Source organism: Vombatus ursinus, unplaced genomic scaffold, assembly GCF_900497805.2.
Source record: "Vombatus ursinus unplaced genomic scaffold, bare-nosed wombat genome assembly UNPS02014807.1, whole genome shotgun sequence".
NCBI classification, from domain to species: Eukaryota; Metazoa; Chordata; class Mammalia; order Diprotodontia; family Vombatidae; genus Vombatus; species Vombatus ursinus.
In genome coordinates this window covers 37,451,883-37,477,452 of record NW_020954585.1, presented here as the reverse complement: position 1 = coordinate 37,477,452, position 25,570 = coordinate 37,451,883, and the positions used below count along the sequence as shown (strand labels likewise).

The window sequence follows — 25,570 nt, the reverse complement described above, 5'->3', positions numbered from 1 at the left end:
CCAATCAATTAATCAACAAATATTTACTACTCACCTGCTAGATTCCAGGCACTGTGCTAGGACATAAGTACATAGAAGGAAACAATGTAAGCACACACATACACAAACACATGTGCACACACACACACACATACACACACACACACACACACACACACACACACACACACACACACTAAATAGAAGATAGCTTAGGAAAGAAGGCCCAAGCAATTGGAGACATCAGGAAGGATCCCATGTAAAAAGTAGTTGAGCTGTACTTAAAAAGAAAGAGAAGGGTTTTCAGAGGCAGAGGTAAGCAGAGATTGTATTCCAGGCAAACAGAACAGCCAGTGGAAAATTAAGGAGACTGAAGAAAGAGCGTTGTGTTTAAGGAACAATGAGAAGATCTTTGAGCTAGATTGCAGAGTACAGAACAGGAAATAATGCCAAAAGGGTTACTTATTCCTACTGCTTCATTAATCTGAACAGGACAAATAAATACCCAGGACAGTTACATAATTTTTTGAATTTAGTAGTGAGCCATTAGAGAGGACAGATTCAGACCAATTCTGATGATTTTGAGGGGAGCTAAGGGTGTGTCTATACAAAGTATTTTTAATTGTGTTTTGGAGGGAGGTAGAGGTAGCTGGGAAAGGAGACTGAATTTAACCTCAGAGAAAAGACTGTAGTTTGTCCATTTATTTTTTTTTTACTGTTTTGCATATGACAGAACACATAGTAAGGTGACTTTCAAGCTTTGTTTGCTTTCAAAGCATGTTGTATATGTGGATGTGTAACCCAAAACTTTAGAGTTGTGGACCCCTCCCCAAACCATTATGAACCCCCAAGACTTGAGAAAGGCCTAAAAACTGGATTGGCCAATCAGGGAAGATACTTTGGCCCACTCTGAGCTTAACCTACCATGTTTTGCATGGTCTGGTATAACAGACATGCTTTGTTTTGCTTTGCTCTCTGAGTGAGCTTAAAATGTTCCTTCCTGTGTCAGTAACTATAAGGCCAGATGAAACTGACCAGGAGCATTCTTCTGTTTATGACTACCAAGGACAAGGTGCCTTGACCCAAACACTATCTTGAATAATGGACTGTTGGAGTTTAGGGATGCTGGGACCTTGAAATTACAATACATGGGTCCTGCCTGAACAAATTTGATCCAAGTCTTCTTTCAACCAACGACAAGGTTTATTAGAACATCTTCATATTGGGCAGACTCTTAAGGAATCTAAGCATTTGTATCACTAATGCAAGGGGCCAGATTTTACAAATCTGAGCCCTGTGGCTAGATTGCAAGAATCTGAGCACCTTAACAGAGACGAGATGGACCTTATATACAGAAAGACTGTGGGAGGGATCCAGGGGTGGCCAAGTAGTTTGGGGTGATTGGAGGAGGGACCAGTAAGCTGGGGTGAACCGAATGCCTGGACCTGGTCTACATAAGGGAGAATGGAGTCTAGACAGGATTAAGGGTGGGAAGTGGTTGGGGTATCTGGAGGTAATAGACAATGGAGAGCTAGGTAACAGAATTAGGAGATTAGGTGATAACAAAAGGCTAGTTGATGGGATTTCAGCCTCGGGTGAATGCCAGAGATTTGGCCATGTGGGAAAGTCCAGGGTTTTTCCTTTTTGGGGTCCAGATCTCATCCTCATCAGGATTTTTCTTATCTTGGTATTCTATAGACACATGTTATATTATATTATGTCACATTAATGATAGAAGAAACAAAGACATCCTGGATCTATAATTTCAATTGACACCTTGACATTCTCCAATCTTATTGTATTTATAATCTATCCACTTTAGAAAATTCTTTTGCCATATTATGGTTAACACATATGGAGACTATAATTTTGACTGACATAGGCATGCTGAGCAAGGAAGGGAGGTAGGGGTGAGAGGGAATTGCTCTGAAGATATAAAATCTCATTTGTTTGTCTATCCTTGGGTTCATTGTCTACAATGAACTTCCATGCATATCTCTATATGCATGTTCTACAAGCTTTGAGAGAAACAAACATACACATGCAGCCTAATTTTGTTTGTCTTTCTAAGAATATACTCAGTAATGGTTGATAGAGGTGAGCAAAGACCCTTTCATTTCATCTCAGCCAACAGGATAAACATATTATGGAATATTGTTGATTGGTAATAAAAGTTTAAGCTTTTAATTCATCTTTAATATTTTTATAGTATTTGCTTATTTAGAAGTATTGTTACTTCTGCTTCTTTTTCTTCCCCCACCGTATGTGGTCCCTCTTTCTACTTGGAAATGCATGCCAAAATTCATTCAGTGTGTTGGAAACATTTCCTTCATATATGAATAAGTGAAATAATTATCTAATATCTTCTTATATCTAAAACCTCATGTCCCTTATTACATACATATAGAATTATTTTTATATATAAAAATTCAGTCTCTCGTGGCTACATTCTAATCATTCTAGGCAGCTAAGTGACAGAGTAGATAGAGTGCTGGACTTGGGCTTAGGAAGATCTAAATTTGAGACTTCAAATTCTTTTTAGCATATGACTTAGGGCAAATGACTTAATTCTTTTTCTTAACTTCTTTATTGTACTTCTCAGCTTCCACCTGGGGCACAATATCATTACATGAGGGTGTTCTGTGCATAGGAATGTAATTTTGGTCACATATTGCACGTGTATAAATGATAGCAGATTGGTTACCATCTCAGAGAGTGGAGGAGAGAGAGACTAAATTTAGAACTCAAAGCTTTTTTTAATGTTTAAAAAATGATTTTAACATGTAATTGGAGGAAAATAAAAATATATATATATAAAATATATTTTTAAAAAATTTTAAAGCTCATTGTGTTCCAAATGGAGCTACTTGACTATGTCTTTAAACCCAAATCATTCTGGCTTTCATTTGACTGGCCAATAATAGCCCCCAGCCCAAGCCTCTGTAGCTCATTGTTTAGATGAGTAGGAATGAATGTACATAGCAATTGTGTTCTGTTTTGGCCAAAAACACTGAGGGGCTTCACAACCAAGATTGATATTTTTGTGATGGTAAACTAGGTCATATTAGTCTCATTTCTTACCTAGCCTTTAGCCATTGAATAGGCATTGTCTCAGACCAACAGACCTGAGAAAATCCTTAATTTAGAAAGGCCAAGGTCACCCATGGAATTGTAGGCCATTGCCAGTCATCGTGACTTTTGTCTTGCCCCTGGACTTTAATGACTCTGGAGGAGAGAGTGAGGCTGATGACTTTGCACAGCCCTGTCTTACTTAAATCCAATTCATGAACAATTCAAGACATCACCCTCATGGGTAACTAGGTGGCATGGTGGATAGAACACTGGTCTTGAAGTGAGGAGGACCTGAGTTCAAATCTGGCCTCAGACAAACACTTGACACTTACTAGCTGTGTGACCACGGGCAAGTCACTTAACCCCAATTGCCTAAAAATTAAATAAAAAAGACACCACTCTCATGATGTCTTGAAGGATGAACAACAACAAAATTTTTATAGTTATCTGTGAGTATTGATTTATTCTTGTTTTACTGTATCCATTTTGTGGTGTTTATTTGAATGAGTATTTTAAATTCTCAGTGTTAAATTTGTGTATTGAATGATCAACTTCATCTCATGATGAATTAATAATATATATATGTATATTTATACATATATATACATATACATATATATATATATATGCACATATACACACATATACCTTTTTAGTGAGGCAATTGGGGTTAAGTGACTTGCCCAGAGTCACATAGCTAGGAAGTATTATGTGTCTGAGGCTGGATTTGAACTCAGGTCCTCCCAACTCCAGGGCCGGTGCTCTATCCACTGTGCCACCTAGATGCTCCAAATTAATAATATTTTAATAATTACTATAAAATGCTTCTTGAGTACTGTGAAGATTCAGCTTCCTACTCCTCAGCAGTCACTTAGCAAATATATGTACTTGTGTTTTGGAATCCCACTTGCCCAGAGACATAACTAGAAAAGGGTGGCTAAGACTTTGTACCAGGTGCTAACCTGGACAGAAAGGTACATTTATTCTCTCTGGGTTGCAAATGTCCCCATACTCCTTCCCTCACTTGCTATCAATCTGAAGGACTTGGGAAGTGGAGTATGGACTCCAGGAGATGGAACAATTCACCCATAAAATGAGGACAATAACAGCATCCATCTCCCAGGGTTGCTATGAAGATAAAGTGAGATAATATATATGTAAAGCAATTAATGGAGTGCCTAGCTCTGAAGCATTATCTAAATGCTAGCTAGTATTTATTATCATTATTATTAGAGCTGGCATTTATATCAAATTTTCAGGTTTGCAAAGCAATTTATATATGAGATAATCCTCACGAAAAAAAAAAACCAAACATGTGAATTAGGCAGTATTATCATACCCATTTTACCGACAATGAAGTTGAGAAGTACAATGAAGACGTTAAGAAAAAGAATTAAGTGATTTGCCCTGAGTCACATACTAATAAGAATTTGAAGTCAAATTTGAACTTAGATCTTCTTAAGCCCAAATCTAGCACTCTATCTACTCTGCCACCTAGCTGCCTAGGTTGATTAGAATGTAGCCACATGAGAATGAATTTTTATATATAAAAATGTATGTATGTAATATATGTATTACATGTATTACATGTATAATACATCTATATGTATGTAATAAGGGACATGAGGTTTTAGACATAGGAAGATATTTGATAATTATTTCACTTATTCATATATGAAGGGAATGTTTCTAACATACTGAATGAATTTTGACATGCATTTCCAATAGTGGTAACGGTTTTGCTCTGAACACTAATTGTGAAAAAGACCATATCTTTGAGATGACTGCCTTAAGTTTGAAGTGCAATGATCACAGAACAGAATTTCATTTACACCAGAATTAGATGGTAGAATTTTGTGCTTATGGGGTTCCAGAAACAGTCAGTACACCAGCAGTATCTGCTGTCTGAGCCACATTAGCTTACCAACAGTGAACGATTTATAATCATTAAAAATATTTTACTAATGCCTTTTGTTTTTCTGTCATTTTTGCATATGTCTAGACATTTTCAAATAAAGCAGCAATTCTTAAGTGCCCTAGAATATTTACAGCTTTGTTTTTTGCAAAAGTAGCTAGTGCATATTGAAGCACTAGCATGTAGTGGCTAGTGTGCTATGCTTAAAATCAAGAACAATTGGGTTCAGACTACAGACACACAAAAACACACACACAAATACACATGCATACTTACAAGCTATGTAATTATGAATAAATCACTAAATATCTCTACATCTGAAACAACAACCTAAAACTCATCTACTAAGGCATAAATGAGCTGCAATCTGTGTTGTTGGAGAGAGTTCACCCACCTGACAAAAACATGTTTTAGTTATTTTTATTTATTTCATTAAATGTTTCTCAAATACATGTAAAATATTTCAACTACCTTTTTATTTTAAAACTTTGAGTTCCAAATTCTCTTTCTCCCTCCTGCTCCTCAACACTCCCTGAGAAGGCAAATAATTTGATATTGGTTATACATGTGAAATCATGCAAAATATATTTCTGTATCAGCCATGTCTGAAAAAAATAAATAAATAAAAACCACAAACAAAATTAAACAATAAAAAATAAAAAGGGTAAAAAAAATATACCTCAATCTGTACTCCAAGTTCATCAGTTCTCTCTCTGGAGGTAGACAGCATTTTTCATCATAGGTCCTTTGGAACTGTCTTGATTATTGTCTTTATCAGAGTAAATGAGTCTTCCACAGCTGATCATCTTTACAATATTGCCGTTACTATGTACAATGTTCTCCTGATTCTACTCACTTCACTTTGAATAAATTCATGTATGTAGATGTTCCCAGGTTTTTCTGACACCATCCTGATCATCATTTCTTATAGCACAATAACATTCCATCACAATCACATACCACAACTTATTTAGCCATTCCCCAGTTGAGGAGCATTCTCTCCATTTCCAATTCTTTGCCACCACAAAAAGAGCTGTTATAAATATTTTTCTAAATATAGGTCCTTTTCCCCATTTCTTTCATCTCCTTAGAATCCAGACCTGGTAGTGGTATTACTGGATCAAAGGGTATGCACAGTTTTATAGTCCTTTGGACATAGTTCTAAGTTATTCTCCAGAATGGTTGGACTAGTTCACAACTCCTCCAGGAGCACATTATTGTCTCAGTTTTTCCCACTTTGATTCATCTAACATTTCCTTTAAGAATTTGGATGCTATGAGATTTGATGAATATAGGTTTAGTATTGATATGACTTCATTGTCTATAATTCCTTTTAGCAAGATGTAGTTTCTCTGCTTATTCCTTTTAATTAGGTCTCTTTTTTTGCTTTTGCTTTGTCTGAAATCATGATTGCTATTCCAGTCTAGTTTACTTCAGCTGCTGCATAATAGATTCCTCAACTGCCCCTTATTTTAGCTCTGTGTGTGTGTGTCTCTCTGTTTCAAGTGTATTTCTTCTAACCAACATTTTTTTGGATTCTGATTTCTAATCCATTTTGCTATCCACTTCTTTTTATAGGTGAGTTCATCCCATTCACATTCACAGTTATGATTACTAACTGTGCATTCTCCTCCATCATGGTTTCTTCTGTTTATCCTTCTCTTTCTTTTTATCCTGTCCTTCTTCTGAAGACTCCTTTACTTCTGACTACTGCTTTCCTTTATCTGCTCTCCCTTTTATCACCCTCTTCCCCCTTTCTGTTTTCCCCTTTCTCTCCTACTTCCCTGTTGAGTAAGATGGATTTCAATTACCAATTTTCTATTACGAGTTGAGTATTCACATATATGTATATGTGTATGTATGTATATATATATATGCACACACACAAGTATAATTATAATACATATGTGTATGTGTCCTCTTTTACTCTAATAATGGTAATGTTCTTATAAGTTACATGTATCATCTTTCAATATAGAAAGGTAAACAGTACCCCTTTGAGTCCTTTATAATTTCTCTTTTTTGTTTAAGTTTTTATATTTTGCATGAGTGTTGTTTTCAAAGTCAAAATTTCTCTTCAGCTCTGGTCTTCTCATCAGCTATACTTGAAACTCCTCTATTTCATTAATATCTATTTTTTCCCTTGAAGGATTATACTCAATCTTTCTGGGTAGTTATTCATGGTTGTCTTCCTAGATCTTTTGCCTTCTGTAATATCATATTCAAAGTCCTTCACTCCTTTAATGTGGTAGCTGTTAAACCTTGTAAAATACTGACTGTGGCTGTGTGATATTTGAGTTGTTACTTTATAGGAATCTCATGTATTTTTTCGTTTACCCAGAAACTCTGGATTTTGACTGAGAGCTTTCCTGAGAGTTTTCATTTTGGGATCTCTTTCTGGTGGTGATCAGTGAATTCTTTCAGTTTCTATTTTACTCTCTGGTTTGAGGACATAATTGAGGAGCAATTTTCCTTGACAATTTTTTGAAATATGATGTCTAGGTTCTTTCTTTGTGGCTTTCAGATAATCCAATAATTATTAAATTATCTCTCCATGATTTATTTTTCAGGTCCATTTTCCTCAATAAGATAATTCATATTTTCTTCCTTTTATTTTTATTTTTTTCTTCTTTTTTATTTTTTTATTTTTAAAATTTGTTTTATTGTTCCTTGAAATATTATGTTCCTTGATGAGTCATTAGCTTCACTTTCCTAATTCTAATTTTTAAGGAATTATTTTCTTCAGTGAGCTTTACTACCTCTTGTTCTATTTAACTAATTCTACTTTTTAAGGAGTTATTTTCATTAGTGAATTTTTCTAACTTTTTTTCCATTTAGTCAAATCTGCTTTTTTCAGGTCTTATTTTCTAAAGTATTTTTGTGCTTCTTTTACCAAGCTGTTAAATGTCTTTTCATAATTGTCATCCTTTGTTTTCTTTTCTTTACCTAACTTTTCTACCTACTCTTATTTGACTTTGAAAATCACATTTTAGCTCTTCCAGTAATTCTTATTGGGCTTCTATGCAATTCACAATTTTGTTTGAGGCTTTGCTTATAGTTGTTTTGACTTGATTGTCTTTTTCTGACATTGTGTCTTGATCATCCCTCCCACCATAGTAGATTATTGTGATCAGGTTCTTTTTTTCATTATTTGTTAATTTTTTTCTCCTATTTCTTGGTTTGAAATTCTATGTTAATGTTAGGTTCAGTTCCCAGCATACGGGAGGGAGGAGGAACACTGCCTCAAGTTTCAGACTTTTTTGCAGTGCTGTTTTCAAAGCCAGCTCTGGGATTTAGACATTTTCAGCACTTCCAATGTGGTGTGATCATCTCTGACATGAGAACTCCCAAAGTTGCTGCTAATTCTGTCACCACCACCTAGGGCCAATCCTGGTGCTTCATCTACATGGGCTCAACCTTTTCTCCCATGTCATAGATATCTCTTTCCAACCTATCTTGTCTTGAGTTGGAAGAAAGTCTCACTCTGACTTTTTGTTGGCTCTGCAACTCCAGAATTTGATTTGAGGTGTTATATAAAAGTATTTTGAAAGGGAATGATGGAAGAGTTCATCTAAGTGCTTTATTCCACCATCTTGTGCCCCAGAAGTTCTGACAAAATCATTAACATCATATATATTTATGTAACACAGTAATACACACACACACACACACACGCACCAGGTCAGAGTGTTTGTTATACCCCTCTGGATTTTGAAGTAAAGTAAGAAAATTGAAAGAGAAAATTAACATTGGCATATGACAATGAGTTGATCAACAAATAATTAATAAGTACTTAGTACCAGGCACTATGCTGAGCATAGGGGATACAAAGAAAAGCAAAGTTGCTGATTTTTTAAAACATTCTGAAGAATAACTCCCACGATGTTGAAGTGCACTCCAGGTGCTCAGTATCATATCATGTGTCCCTAGGCAGTTGGATAGGGCAGAGCTTTGACTTTGTTTCTGTCTGTCCTATATGAATGCTTCATCAAAACAAACCAGAATGAACACTAATACTTATTTGTCCAGCCCTGGAAAAAAAAAAATGTAACTCAATAAATTTGAGTACCAGTCATTTGAGGCTAATTATCTCTTTGAATGACTCTGAGGAATGGAAAAGTCCAGAGAACAAGCCTCAATAAACATTTAAAATAATAATAATAATACTTTATAAACTGGAAAGGAAAAAAGGTCAAGGGCAGAATTTTAAGTTTCAGGATTGCTCCCATCCCCCCATTACCACACACAGATGAGACCATGTCCCATTTTCATGGCAAGCATTTTGAATGATGTATAAAACAGATAATTTGTTAGTGGGACAAAACAATGTTGTTGTGAGATTTAACCAGAATTTTACCTCCAAGAAATAAGACAAAAAGGTCTGGAAATAGAACAAGAGGACTGACAAAAGTCAGAATACTTTAAACATTTAAAAATATAGATCTCATTATATGAATAAGATATTAAGTGAAAACACATAAAACCTCTCCTTTATATTTACTTCTGTTAAACCTGTAGACATGTTTTTGGTCATATGATGCCAAATTTGCAGTAATGATCAATTCCAATGGTTAGAATTTAGCGCTTTCCAGATGCTTTAATTTCCAACTTCATAGAAAATTCCAAAAATATATCTTATGATTTTCCAAATCCACCTATATTTCTTCTTTCCACTGTCCATATTGTAATAAATAAGATGTTCGGGTAAGAGATTTATTGTTGGAAGGAGCATTCCAGGTCCTATAGCCTAACCACCTCATTATGCAGATGATAAAACAGAGTCTCAAAGAGTTTAAGTGAGTTGTCCAAGGGCTCCTCACAGATAAAAGTGATAAAAATGGGATTTTTAACTGAGATGCTCTCTCTCGAAATTCAGAATTGTTTCCACAGAATCATACTCTGTCACCTAATTTTATCTCTTTTATTTAGATTAACACTAACACTATTAACTTAAAATAACCCTGTGAGAGATGGCTATAAAGTACTAACAATAAGAAATGCAAAATAAAACTACTCTAAGGTTTCATGTTACTCATAGACAACTAGTAAAGATGACAAAAATAAAATAAAAAGTCACTCTTGAAAAAAGGTACAGTAATGGATTGTTGATATAGTTGTAAGTTGGTCCAATAATTCTTGAAAGCAATTTGTATTTATGCTAAGAAAGTGGCTACAATGTCCATGTCCTTTCACCCAGAGAACCTGTTTCTCAGAGTATAACATGCATGGAAGACAAAGATAGAAAGGTCCCATAGACGCAAAAATATTCATAGCAACATTTTTTGTTACATCAAAGTACTTGAAATAAAATATGGGCCTAGTGATTGGGAAATAGCTTAATAAATTATGGCACATGAATATAATGAAATATTACTGTACTTTAAGAAATTATGTACATGATTAATAGAAAAGCATGGAGTGATGCAAGGTAATAGAAGCAAAGCCAGAAAGAGAATATACAAGATGATAAACCAACATGAATGGAAACAATTACAACAACAATAATAAAAGCTGAACAATGTGTCATTATACCTAGCAAGCATGGCTCCAAAGAAGAGATACAGTGTGAAAATGGACCTCACTCCCTTCCTGACACAGATTAGATTTTCTGAAATGCTGTTTCCCCCCTCATTCGATGAACATTGTGTACAGACCACTGTTCTGCTCCTGACATTTCTCCTGGAGTTGTTTGGCAGCAAATAATATCAACGATTCCTTGACCCTTTCTGAAGCCATTTTCTAGGTGAAGGATCATCCTATTAAGGAGGACTCTGGCAAGAATCTTATCAGCAGTGACTAAGAGAGAGACCCACAGTGTGGTTGTCACAGAACAACCTATTTCCTTTACCTTTGTAGAGATGGACAATGGAGGCATCCTTGAACTCCTGAGGGATAATCTCCTCTTGCCATGTAACTTAAAAGATTTCAGTCAGCTTTTGTATAAGCAGTGGACCCCTGCCTTGTAAATCTCAGCTGAAATAGAATCAACACCAAGTGCTTTGCCACAGGAGAGGAGCCAATGACATTCAAAGTTTCATCTTCAGTTGGAAGTTTGGCTAGAGAGGAGCTGACTTCAACCTGAGATATATGGTCAATGACTTTAGCTTTGGTTGATGATGGTCTTTTGAGAATATCATGGAAGTGATCAGACCATCTGTCAAAGATCATGACCTTGTTACTAATCAATGTGGCTCATCGGTACTGAGTAGTTGAGATGCACCATAGGTCTTTAACCCACAAATAACCTTCAGGGCATCATAAAAGTGCTTTGGATTATTACTATCAGTGTAAAACTGAATTTCGCCTGCCTTCTTACTGAGTTAAGAAGCCTACATTTTTCTGAACTTTGCTTGTATTTTATTTTTGCTAGACTTAAATTCTGCCTTCTTAGAGATGAATGAATTAGGCTGTTGGTAAACCCTTTGTATACCAAATTTCTGAAAGCTGCCCACTCCTTTTCTGCTTCACTGTTGCCAATCACGTGTTACTTCAGTTTTCCCTTCAAGCTAGCAGTAAATTGTTCATGAAGGAAAAACACTCTAATCTCTTGACATTAAGCCTTCTGGTGATCCTCGTGCCTTGAGGTTACTGCTTTTCTTCAATGTAAATTTTAGCTTGGAGAGGATAAATCTATGATCAATCCAGAAATCTGTACCACACATGGCCTTGATCACTATCACAGCCTCTCTTTTTTCCTTACAAAGACAGTCTATTAAATGTCATTGTTTACAGAAGGGTGAATTCATGAATTTTTATTGCACTTAGGTAAATGGAAGACAGTGTTGGTGATGAGGTCATGAAATGCATGTAATAGTAGGTGTAGCATCTTCAGCAGTAAGTGATCATTGCTGTTACTTTTTCTGACTCCATTCTTCCCAAGAACTCCCTGCCATTTCTATAGTCTGTGTCTATTTTGGCATTAAAGTCACCGAGAATTACAAGCTTGTCCCCTTTCAGCACATTAATGATGAAGGTCTCTAGGTCTTCATAAAATTATCCTTTGACCTCATCAGAGTTCATCATGGTGGGAGCATATGCACAGATGAAATGTCACAGCACTTCCTTTAATTGGCAATCCTATTAACATGAGCATTTATTCACTGCTTTTTAGAGGCATACAACCTTGTTGATCAAATTAGATTTGATTGTGAAACTGACATCAGTTTGAAAGCAATTCTCATCACAGTGAGCACTCCAGAAACACTTGCATCCAGCTCTGACTTTGGTCAACTGGTATTCGTTTGCCAGCCTTGTTTCACTCAAGCCTGCTATTTGAATATGATACCTGCTGAGTTCTCTTGCAGCAAGAGTTATTTGTTTTTCAGGTCTACTGGATTTTTTATTGTCCATAAGCATGTGCACATTCCAAGTACCAATGTTGAATGGAATCATCTTCACAAAAGTTTTTGTACATTTTTTTTGCATGTTTTGACTGCAGAGTAGGATCCTGGCCTGCTGTGGTAAGCATGTCAGGGTTAAGTTAAGTGAAGCAAAAAATTTTAGGTCACTTTTCTAGCCCCTTCATCATGATAAGAGGTGAACAGTGAAATCTTTAAAAAAAGGTTGCTCAGACACTCAGGGGGCTGCTGAATCCCACTGCTACTTCAGTACACTAAGAAGGTAACCCAATGCTCTGGGCTGTCTGTATGCAGGGTTGTGACTACAATTCCCAGTGTATCTGCACCTGCTGCTTTATCCCTTGCACATTACCACTGGACTTCAAGGTAGATAAAAATGGTAAAAAGTTATGGGTGATGTCTTTTGACTCACACATAAATTGTATTTAGGGAGGCAGAGCTGTGCCTGGGTATTTGGGGTATTAAGAGAAGACTTACAGCTATGTCTACACCAAGCGTGTGAAAACTTAGTTGGTAGAATAGGCAGATGTGAATAATTTGTTCTTATGGGCCATGATGGTGGCAGAAGCCAGCACTGTGGAGCGCTTAGAGCTTGGTTAGACATCAAGACATCAGAGATGTCAAGGTTTTTCACTATATTCCAAGCCATTGCCAGTTATTTTGACTTTTATCTTGCCACTGGATTCTAATGGCTCAGGAAGAAAGAGAGAAGCCAACATGGCCCTACATACCTCATGCCTGGATTACTGCAATAGCTTTGTGGTTCATCTCCATGACCCAAGTTTCTCCCTATTAAATCTGACCTCTATTCAGATGTCAAATTGACCTTCCTAAAGATCCAGTCTGACACTGTCACCTCCCCATTCAATAACTTCCAGTGCTTCCTTGTCTTCTCCAGGATCAAAGAGAACATCTTCTGGTGCTAAAAGCCCTTCATGACTCTGGCACTTAGCACAGTTCTTGGAGCATAGGAGAGACTTGATAAAATACTACCTGATTGACTACCTTGCCCATTTTCTTATGCCTTAATGTCTCGCAAATATTCTGAGATCTAGTAACACTGTCCTGCATGCTATTGCTCATGCAGGACACTGCATCCTCTAACTCTATGAATTTTAACTGGCTGTCCTTCACATTTGGGATTTTCTCCCTCTTCATCTCTGCTTCTTGGCTTCTCTGGATTCCTTTAAGTGCCAGCTAAAATCCCATATACTATAAGAAAATTTTGCTCCTAGTTTAATATGACCCATATACAAGGTGTCCCAAAAGGCTTAATTCAGTTTGAGCTATTAAAGCTAAAAATTTATCCTGTTATCATTTATGGCCACAGTACACTTACTCTTATCTTCCTCCAAAATGCTAAGTCACGATGAGTAAGACAGGAAGGAGCCATGAGCTGTCCAATTCTGTCCCTCACTCAATGGAACTAACTCAGCAGAGGTGATGAACGCCCCCTGGTGGCCAGAGAGCTACATTAAGAATAGGGTTTAACACTTTAGAAACTTGCTCACTGTGTGACCTTAGGCAAATCACTGAGCATTAGTTTTCTCATCTTTAAAATGTAGAGTAGCACACACATCAGAATTATAAGACTCAGATGAGGTAACATTTAGAGTGTGCTATTAAGCAGTCCTTTAATTGGGAAAAAAAAAAAAAAGCACAGATCTCTCACCCTTCATATCTCCCAGAAATGGGAGTACCCAAAGACTACTGCCTTGTTCTCTTTGCTAATATGTCAGACAAGTTAGTTCATACAGTAAGGGGTTTGAGGGAATGGGGGGGCAGGAGGAATGATCTCAATCTCAATAATCAAAGCACCTATTATTCTTGTCAAATATTTCAATTTTTTAAATTATGAATTCTTTTGCATTTAATAAACTGTGTTCTAGATTAGCTACAGGTTTGCTAAAATGGTTTCTTAAAAATTTAAATTTAAAGTCTGGGTCTTCTCTTAAAAAGAAAAAAGTACTTTCATTTTCTTTTTTGCTCTGAATTGGTTCATCCAATCACAGTCCAGTATGCAAATATCCTCAGTCAGTTCAGATTAAAAGGAGCAAATAAAAAGTCACTGGTTCAGTCAGCACAAAATTGCTGAGCTTGTCTGCTGTTTGACTTCACTCGTGTCTCTAGAACCAGACCTCAGTGAATCCAGCAGAAATGAACGTACCTGAGCCACTCACCAACTTGAAAATTCAATATACTAAGGTTAGTAGATTAAAACTGCATGTCTGTTACCTTACCTTAGGTAGGTGAAAAATTACATTTGTTTAAAAAGTGGGAAGGTTAATTTAAAGTAGCCTTATTTAAAGTACATTATATAAATTAACAGTAGCTATACATAATGGGAATTTCCACGAAAAATCTTACTAAATGCAAGACATTAAATAGGGAAAATGACCTTATACAACTTTGTCAGGATTCTGATGCTCAACTGTATTAGCAGGGTTCTTATAGGAGCTAGTGCAAGTCACTTAAGGGCCATAGTTAGCCAATGTGTAGTTTTGCATGTATGGATGTTGAGGAGCAGGGAATAGTTAAGGGTAATTATTTCAAGAAGCATATTTGAGGGAAAAACTGAAGGAAAATCAGCATAGTGTATTGTGCATTATGAATACATTAATTTATCTCACTAGATACTCATTAGATAACTTACTGCTATTGAAACAGATGCCTAGAAGCAGACTAGTCGATATTCATAGGAACATAGAGCCAAAGCAAGTCTCCAGCCTTCCCACTTATGGATTCATGGCTAAAGTGAAAATAAAATATGGCTCCAACTTGTTAAGTCTAGAAATGTTTCTGTGATATTCAAACTGTTATATAAAAGTCTGCAAATCAAATCACAGGACCTGTGAAGAAAGATTTTTCCCCGCCCATCTCACTACAGTTGTGATTTGTTATATAATTTGAAACTGACTTTAACTGTAGTTCACAGCAGAAGATGAGAATGTTTCTGTCTGAACTCTATAAATGATCAATTTTGCTTTCTGAGCAAACCAACATTAATAACAGAGAAATTGGGAGCAGAGAAATAACTCTTATTTGCAGCCATGGAGATCTTAAGCATTTTTAAATTTAACATATTTCTCTTTTCATAAAACTGAGTATTATGGGCTTTTTTTGAAAGTGTCAGATTCTGCAGATCATTCCAGAAAGTGCTTTATTTGGGGGTATAAATTTTCATTTAATCTCATTGCACAAAATGTTTTATCAAGTTTAGGGAGTCAATGAATCCTGTAAAGAAATAACTTCTATATTCCTACCAGTTGTCAACTCCAAAGTTATTGTACATTACAGAAAACTTTCTTCCCCCAAAAGAGGGCACCTTAAATTAATTTTTAAAGAGTAATATTCCACATAGTAGCTGGCTTAATTCAGGTTGATTAATATAGAGTTTTCTGCCATAAATGGATAAGTGAAATCATATAAATGACATAACCTCTTTGGTCCTCAATTCTCTTTCTGTTTCTATAGGCTGATTTCGAATAAATGTTATTTGTACCCTTTACCTCCAAAATTTTGACAATCCCTGGTCTACTTTTTTCAACTATCATGTTATGCTTAAGTAAAAGCATATCTCCCCAATCCAAACGAAAAAGCACAAAACCCAGCTTCCTTAATTGGTGGGCATGGGGAGGTGGGGAAACTTGATTTGTGGGCATTAAGAAACATTTTGCTGAATAAAAACATTTTTACAGTTTTCACCTTGTTAGTGTATGTCAAGGAAATTTTAATGTTAGGTATTTCCACCTTGCAAAAAAAACCAATACAAGAGACTTCCAGATCATGTGAGTGACTAACAAGATGGCAGACTAAATATTTACTCCAATCCAGACAAACTTTCAAATCTTTTATGTAGGAAAAAAAATGAATTCTATGCCAGATCTAGATTTATTAAAGAGAAATTTAACTAGGTAAAAGTATTCTGGATTAGCAATGAAGAATAATAATCCTTAAAGCACTCACTCAATCCCCTTCTCCCATCAGACTCCATACTATTGTCAAGGATGCAGAGACCAATCTGTGGGCTTCTGCCTCAGATCCACAATTGGACTACCTTTTGTTGGTAGCATACACCATGTCCTGCTCACATGCCAACCTGCATTGATTATATCAAGGCATATGAACAGGATTGAAAAAGGAGTAATTAATTTATACGTGATGGGGGAGAGGTTAGAGAGCCATGTCTGCAGAAATTCTGTCCAGAACACTTTTTATGCCTACCCTTGACCCTGCAAAAAGACACAAACATTGATTCAGTCCAGTCAGAGAAGAAAAGGATGAGAGCTGAGGGAAGAAGAGGGATAGTAGGCCTGCAGGAGGTGCTGCAGTTGACCTGGAAGAAAGGAAAATTAAGCCCATCTGAAGAGAGAGGCAGACAGACAGACAGACAGAGATAGAGAGAGACTGAGACAGAGAGAGGCAGACTACTTATAGCAAAGACCTTAGCTAGTGAAACATAAATCCTGCTGCAAAGGAGAAAAATGAAGCCAATTTACCACCCAGTCTTACTCCCCTCTTTAAGTGGGAAGAATTACAAATTAAGTAATATAAGAATATAAGGAAAAGAGGCTGAAATATTAAAGATTTCAAGCTATAACACAAGAACACACCCTAGAACCTCTTAATATAGCAATTAGATAGATGGAGCTCAATCTTGCTATACATCTTAAGCTTTACTATAATATAAATATATATATATACAAAATACAGTATGTATGTATACATATACATGTGTGTTATAATGCAAAAAATAACACAAGAAAATAGTCCAAGAATTCTAAATAGAGAAATTGGTTATAAGGTGGAGCTCAAACTCATAAGCTTTCATTTACAAGGAACACAAAGAAACTAAAGAAGCAATAAATAAGTTTATAGACCAAAAATTACAGAATAAAAATAGAGAATATACAGAAAGAAGAAAGAAATATGAAGAGAACAAAGTAAGTAATCAATCAAATAATGGGTGATAAAGGAGAAGAAAAAAATTGATAATTTAAAGAAATTAAGAAACAGAAATCAATAAATTATGTAAAACATTAAAACTGGGAAAAGGGTTGTCAAATAGCAAAAGTAGTGAAGTGGGGAAGGAGAGCCCATGAAAATTGGGTTTTATTCAATAAGAGGAAGAAAAACCAGGGCAGCTAGGTGGTGCAGTGGATACAGCACCAGCCCTGGAGTTGGGAGGACCTGAGTTCAAATCTGGTCTCAGACACATAACACTCTCTAGCTGTGTGACTCTAGGCAAGTCACTTAACCTCAATTGCCTCACCAAAAAAAACAAACAAGAATAAGAAAGACCAATCACTGCAACAAAATACTAGCTTAAAAAAGGAATGGGGACTATAAAAAAATTTAAGCAATATTGTTGACACAAATGGAGGAAAATAATGGAGATAAATGAGGAAATTGCATTATGCTTAAAGGAACCATAAACAACAAACCAATATCACTATTTAAATTATATTCTCTAAGTAGCTCAGCATCTACATTCATAAGGGAAAGTATTTACTAAATTGAAGAATGATTTAGAATATGTTAACACTATAATAACTGGAAACTTTAATGTTCCTTTCTCCAAACCTGACAAATCTTAAAGAAAAATAAACCAAAGGGAAAACATAGAATTGAACAAGTTGTCAGAGAATTTAGAGATGAATGATTACTGAATGAAACCACTAAATAACATATTACACACACACACACACACACACACACACAGTTGACATTTTTTATGAAAGCAGAGCATGTATTGAGATGCATAAAATTTGCAAATAAATGTGAAAAAGCAGAAATATTAAACATATTTTTCAGAAACCACAACACCATAAATAGTATTAAGATAACTCAATTAAGGTAGTACAAGAAAAATGTGAAAAACTAAATGGAAACTTAAGAATGAAATCCTCAATAATTATTGGTCAAAGAACAAATTGTATTTTAAAAAATCAGAACTAACTACAAGTCAATCTACCCAAATTTCTGAAATGTTGCAAAAGCAATCCTCAAAAGTTTTGTTGCATATAGTAATAAAATAAAGAGGATTTTTAATGGAAAATCATATAACAAAATTAGAAAGTCAATAAACCAAAAATAAATTAAGACATCTTAAAAATTAGAAGAGACATAGATAAGTTGAAACTCAAGAAGGCAGATGGGATAAATAAAATTACATGCTTATTATTCAAAAAGACTAATAATTAAGATACTAAATCTTAACCAAATAGTGTGATACGTTCCCCCCCCCCCAGTCCTAAGTACGTGCTCTCATTTGTGCAAAAGCTTTTTTCAGTTTCATAAGACCTGATTTCTTTATTTCATATTTTTAATTGGCACCATCCCTTGTGTGGTTAACAATTAAACTTCTCTACATATTCATTAAAGATATACAATTTTCTTCATTTATGATTTTTTATTGTATGATCTTTAACACAATATGGAAACTATGGCCAAAGGCCAAATCCGGCCCACAGCTTGTTGTTGTGTGGCCTGTGGGCTAAGAAAGTTTTTCACCTTTTTAAATAAAGTTGTATTATATCTTAAAATTCAAAATATAATTTTATTTCATTAACCATACAAAGACAGATGACAGGCTATATTCAGCCTGAGGGACACAGTTTTTACCAGTCTTTAATGTGCAGATGAATTATTAATTTTGAATTTATCATGGAGTATAGTTTAAGATATTTCTCTACCCTAATTTCTGCAAGATTGCTTTCCAATTTTCCTAGCAGGTCTTATTAAATAGGGAGTTCTTTCCTAAGTAATTACATGCTTTTAAAAAAACCATAAATGAACAAAATAGAAAAGGGAGATTAGTGAACTGAATATGGACAAAAAAAATTGAAACCTGAAAAAAGCAAACTCCTAATGAGCATGAAAGATGAAATCTTGAATGTTAAAGGAGAATTATATTTAATCAAAATTGAAAAAAGTCTAAAGAATTGATAAATGAAATTAATTACTGAAGGAGGAGGGGCAGAATAGAAAGGCTTGTTGGTAAGTAGTACTATTTTTCAGTCTTTTTTTTACTAGAAAGGTGGAGGTTGGACTGGGAAGGAAGCTGATGAGGAAAGAAAGGTTTTGAGAATTCTCATATTCTTAACTCCTGGGCCACTGACATATTACCTTCCAATAAAGCATAATTTGTGGCACCTTTCACAAGTTTCAGATTCTGTTTTAACCCTGTTATGAGAGGAAGAAGAATTTTTTTTCACACAAATATCCATTCTAACCTCTGAATATAGCCCACTCCTAGGCATGTATCTAACTTGCTATAAATATTTATTTTACTGTCTCTCATAGATGAGAAAATTTTATTCAAAAGCAAAATAAGGGGTACCTTATGTGATTTTATTGGGAACGACCTATAACCCTTGAAATATCTACCTATGATGCTACCTAAAATGCTAAAATCACAGTCACTCCATTGAATCTTCTTTCAAATTAGCAACTTCTTTCCAATTGCAAAGGTCTCTACAAAGGTAACATATCAAACTGTCTTTTTTCACAGTGCTTTTTCATATGTGCCTTAGTGTTTACCATGAATGTATCATTATTTTCTTCCAGTTAGAGTTAACTGAAATAAGACACTGGGGAAATGGGGTCACTGAATATCAGAGTGGGAATGGAACTTAAGTTACTGCATCCAATGTATTCCTGAATAGCAGCCCTTTCTATGACAAATCTTAGGGACACTCATGCAGTCCTCACTAAGGAGTAAAGGAGAATGCCTGATATCCCAGCTTGGTCAGGATCACTTCTCTCCATATTACTCAGGAAAAGGCTCAAAACTACACCATAAACCAGAAGAGCATATTAGCTATTGTTTATTATTCTGTAAAATCCTTTCCCTCTATTAATGTGAATAATTGAAAGTTGAATCTCTAGTCAAAACATATGTGGTAATGAGTGCTAAAATTCTCTGACATTCCTAACTACTGCTAGTCCTATATCAAATATTACACTGGTGTATTCCTTTCTTTTTTTTCCATTTTAAAAATTTTATTTTCAGTTCCAAATTCTTTCCTTCCCTCCACCTTCTCCCCCCACCCCTTGAGAAAGCAAGAAAAAGAAAAACAAAAGTGTTACAAATAGAAATTGTTCTGTGTGACCCTGGGCAAGTCACTTAACCCCAATTGCCTAAAAAAAAACAGAAATTGTTATACAAAACAAAGTCCCACAATAGTCTTGTCCCAGAATAAAAATAAAGGGAAAAAAAGAAATACTTTTCAATCTGCACTCTGATTCCATAAGCCCTCTACCTGGAGCTGGATAACATGTTTCATCATTGAGCCCTTTGGCATTATGGTTGGTCACTGTATCTTTTAAAGTTGATTATCTGTATCATATCATTGTTATTGTATAAATTGTTTCCCTGGTTCTACTCACTTCACTTTGCATCAGTTCATATAAGTTTTCCCAAGTAGATGCATTGAATTCGGAGGCTGGAAATCACATAACATTCTGTAACAATTCATAGCATACAGTGAGTTGTCAGCTTAGAGGCTCTCTTTGATGACAGGTGTGCTTCACTACTCAAGAAAACCCAATGATCAAAAATACAAATGCACAACACAGATTAATTAGCACTAGGTAAAACCAATTAATGAGTATTCTTAGCTTTGAAGAATTTTCAGTAGTCCTTTAAATACCAAGGTCTCTAAAGAATTTAAGTATCTATTTATAAACCATTACTTGCTGGAGAGGGAGATAGGAATTAGAAACTTGCAAGTGAAGTATTAAAAACCATTTCCAATGGAAGACTAATCAGAAATTGACCTAAAGTATATATGAAATGTTAAATTGCAAGTTAATGCATAATCCTTAATATTTGCAAATTCAGTCTACATGAAACTTCCCAGGAACACAATTATTGTGTAAATTGAAGTATACCTATATCAAAGTTGGTTATTCATTTTTTTTAGCAATTTCTAGTACCTGAGAGAGCCCAAAAAGGCAGTGCATCAGGTTGCCACAGTGATTGCATAAGGAACAAAAGAGGACAGTCAGGAGCACATTCTAAAAGGATTAGACATTAAGGAGATATGTGAGGCAATTTTGATTGTGTAAGTTACAAAACTGGTTTAATCATTAGACATTGTAATTAAAGCATGCTTTGAAAAACAAACAGAAATGAAATTCAAATATTTGTCCAAATGTGAAGTCCCATTGCTTTGACTTGCTTTTCTGAGTTAAGAGGTCTCAAGGCTTCCAGTAAGTATTCTTTGTAGTATGTAGGTATAAAAAATTGTTTATACTTACTTTGGTGCTATTGTAATGACTTTGCTTTTATTTTGAAGGGGAGTTCTTAGTGGACACATGCTACATGCTTCATAAATTCCTCAGAATAAAACTTAGAGGGAAGACTTTAAGACTTTAAAGCATTTGGGTTATAGGTATCAAGTTTTTTGTAGTTTTTTTTTTGTAAATTTTCTTTTTGGTAAAGCATAGGATGGATGTGAGTGGCTACCCTCTCATTTTCCCTGATGAGTTTTTGAAAAGCTTAAGTGATTGCCAATATTAATATTTAATTTTTTCAAAAACACATTCTTGAAAGTTATACCTCAAATTTGACTATCATACAAAATTGACATGAAAGTTCAGTTTTCCCTTCCCCTAATTTGTGCTTTGACACTTATTTTTCTGCTTTGTTTTCATTTTTAAATTTTCTGTGATTTTTTCTTTTTTTCTTTTTCTTTTTTTCATTCTTTGTTATTTCCTCCTTTGTTCTATATTTTTTTTTCTGAGTCTCATTATTGCTTCCTGCTCCAGATTTTTGTTGTAGACTTGCCTTCCAGGAGAGGTAATGAATTATAGTGGCAAAAAACACTGGTTATAACATCACAGGTCATATGAATAAAGAATTAAAGTTCAAAGGATCTTTAGAAGTGATTGGATCCAAATCCTATGCTAATAACAGCTGGTATTTATAGAGCCTTCTCAGCTTTGCAAATCATGTTATTTGCATTGTCTCTTTCAATCCCTACAACAGTCTTTCATGATAGGTACTTTCATGATAGATACTACAGGTATTATAATAGACTATTTTATCAATAAGAAAACAGAGACTTGCCTGTGTTTCATGGTTGAAAGTGATAGACATCAGATTCCAAGTTGACCTTTCCTGACTCTAGGTCTAGATTGATTTCTGCACATGTCTAAGTGCCATGCTATATACTTGGAGAAGTAGAAAGGGTATTGCTCTTGCAATCAACCATCCTGAGTTTAAGTCCCAGAGGCAGGAATACATGCTTACATGAATGCATGGATGCATGTGTATGTATGTGTGTTTGAACATATATACACACATATATACATACATATATATTTCTGCTACCAACAGAACTTTTTTATTTTATTATTTTTATTTATTTATTTCCAAAATAAACCAAAGATGGATACAGGAATTGCAGAATTATAGCATCTTGGAGTTAAATGGGTAGAAAAGTGGTACCATTGAGATGTGTGAATAAGATGTTTTGAGCATTTCATGCTTAATCACTGTGGGAAACTTTCCAAGGCTAATGCACTATGTATGTAATCTCAATTTCCTTTTGTTTTTCCCAATAGATATTTATAAACAATGAATGGCATAATTCAGTGAGTGGCAAGAAATTCCCAGTCATTAACCCTGCTACTGAAGAAAAAATTTGTGATGTTGAAGAAGGAGATAAGGTGAGTTTTCTCACATGAGAGTTATTTGGGAACCTTACTTTCTCTCATTCTTTTTTTTTTAATATTATTTATTTATTTTTAACATTTAAAAAAATTTCTCTCCCCCTCTCCAGCCCCACACCCATCAACTGAGAAGGCAAACAATATGATATCATTTAAACATGTGAAATCATGCAAAACACATTTCCATATTAGACATGTTGCAAAATATAAAATGAGAAAATAATACTTCAATTTGCATTCAGAGTTCATGAGTTCTCTGAAGGTGGAATAACCTACTTAGCAAAATTGTGTAGAATCCTTCAGGGAAAAAATGATGGACATATAATGAAATAGAGGACTTTCAAACATTACTGGCATAAAAAGTCAGAGATAAATAGAAAATCTGACATTCAAAGATAAGAATCAAAAGAAGCTTTAAAAAAGGAAGACATAACACAGAAATGATAAAAGATTCAAGAAGATTAAAGTGTTTTTATTGCCCTATGGGAAGATGGTTCATGTAAGTCCTAAGAACTTTGTTGTTATTAGGAGAATTAGAAAGAGTCTACATAGACAGAGGGCACAGATGTGAGTTGATTATGTTGGGAGGTTTCTCAAAAATAAATAAAGGAATGAGAAAGAGGGATTCACTGGGAGAAGAGGGAATGAAGAGGAAGAATGAGCAAAATTATCTCACATAAAAGAGGTGTGCAAGTAGGAGTTTCCACCCTGGAGGGAAAAGTGGGTGTGCAACACTAGAACCTCACTCTCAACTGAACCAATTTAAAGAAGAAAGAACACACACACACACATACACACACACACACACACTATACACACACACATACATAAACCATATACTACTATATATGTATATACAGTATATATAGTGGTATAAAATATAGTATATATTTATATATATATATATGCACCATATATTTATAGTACCATATCTGGTATGTATATAGTATTATATATACTATATCTATATATGTATACCCTATGTATTATATGTACTATAGTCCTATGTATAGTATGTATATAGGATATACTACTATATTACTACAGTATATGATATATACTACACACTACTATAGATGGTATATATGTACTATATATGGTGTATGTGTGTATAGATATGTGCATGTGTATATAGATATGTAGACATATATTTGTATAAACACACACACTTAGTTGGGTATAGAAATCTATCTTAACCAATAGGTACATAGGAGCAGATGGGGAAAACACAAAGGGATGAGGTGATAAGAGAGAAAGTGGATTAAGGGAACCAGTGGTCAGAAGCAAAACAGACATTTGAGGAGGAACAGGATGAAAAAAAAAGAGGGAGAAGGATAAACAGAATAAATAGGATGGAGGGAAATACACAGTTCATAATTATAACTATGAATGTAAATGGGATGAACTCGCCCACATAACTGAAGTGGATGGCAGAATGGATTAGAAACCAGAATCCAGCACTGTGGTGGTTATTATGAAGCCCACTTGAAACAGAAAAATAAACACAGTTAAAATAAAGACTGGAGCAGAATCTATTATACTTCAGCTGAGGTTTAAAAAAAAGGCAGGAGTAGCAATCTTGATCTCAGACAATGCAAAAGCAAAAAAAAAATAGATATAATTAAAAGAGATAATTGGGAAACTACATTTTGCTAAAAAGATACCATAGACAATGAAGTCATATCACCACTAAATATATATGCACCAAATGAAATAGCATCTAGATTCTTTACAGAAAAGTTGAATGAGTTACAGGAGGAAAGAGCAAAACTACTAATGGAGACCTCAAATTTCTCCTCTCAGAAATATATAAATTTAACCATGAAGTACGTAAGAAAGAAGTTAAGCAGATGAATAAAATTTTAGAAAAAGTTAAATGTGATAAACATCTAGCAAAAATTGACTGGGAATAGAAAGGAGTATACCTTTTTCCCCCAGCAATACATGTACAGCTACATGTACTTTCACAAAAATTGTGTTAGAGCATGTATTAGAGCAAAAAAACCTTACAAATGGAGAAAAACAAATATTAAATGCACACTTTTCAGACCATAATGTATTAAAATTATATTTAATAAATGACATTGGAATCATAAATAAAAAATTAATTGGAAACTAAATGACCTAATCCTAAAGAATCAGTGGGTTAAAGAACATATCATAGAAACCATCAATAATTTTATTAAAGATAATGACAACAATAAGATCACATGCCAAAATTTATAAAATGCAGCCAGGATGAGCCAAGCACTAGTGTTTTAAGGAACCCTGGTGTTCCATTCTATGTAAATAGTAGTTCTGTAGGGGAAAAAATATCAATACTAAAAACTTTCCCCTAAAATATTAAAAACAAAATTATATATTTATCAAAAAAGTAAAAGGTTTTGAGTAAGGGATAAACACAGCCTTTGTCATGAAATGAGACCTGCATTTGAAATGAGAACATTTGGATTCAAACCTCAGCTGTCCCATTGTGTGATATTGGCAAGTCCATTCAATTCCCTGGGCTTCCACATTCCTTTGTGGTAAAATTTGGAAGTTGGGCTAGATAAATACTTTAAGTTCC

General features: G+C 34.8%; 1 protein-coding gene across 1 annotated transcript in view; it reads left to right on the top strand.

The window, feature by feature from the left end:
• Nucleotides 1–14,410: 14,410 nt before the first annotated feature.
• Nucleotides 14,411–25,570, top strand: part of LOC114052316 (retinal dehydrogenase 1-like) — a 42,069-nt gene continuing 30,909 nt past the window's right edge. The window contains exons 1-2 of the mRNA XM_027874864.1: nucleotides 14,411–14,529; nucleotides 22,897–23,001. Coding sequence (XP_027730665.1) covers nucleotides 14,482–14,529; nucleotides 22,897–23,001 — 153 coding nt within the window. The 5' untranslated portion in view covers nucleotides 14,411–14,481. The remainder of the gene's footprint in view (nucleotides 14,530–22,896; nucleotides 23,002–25,570) is intronic.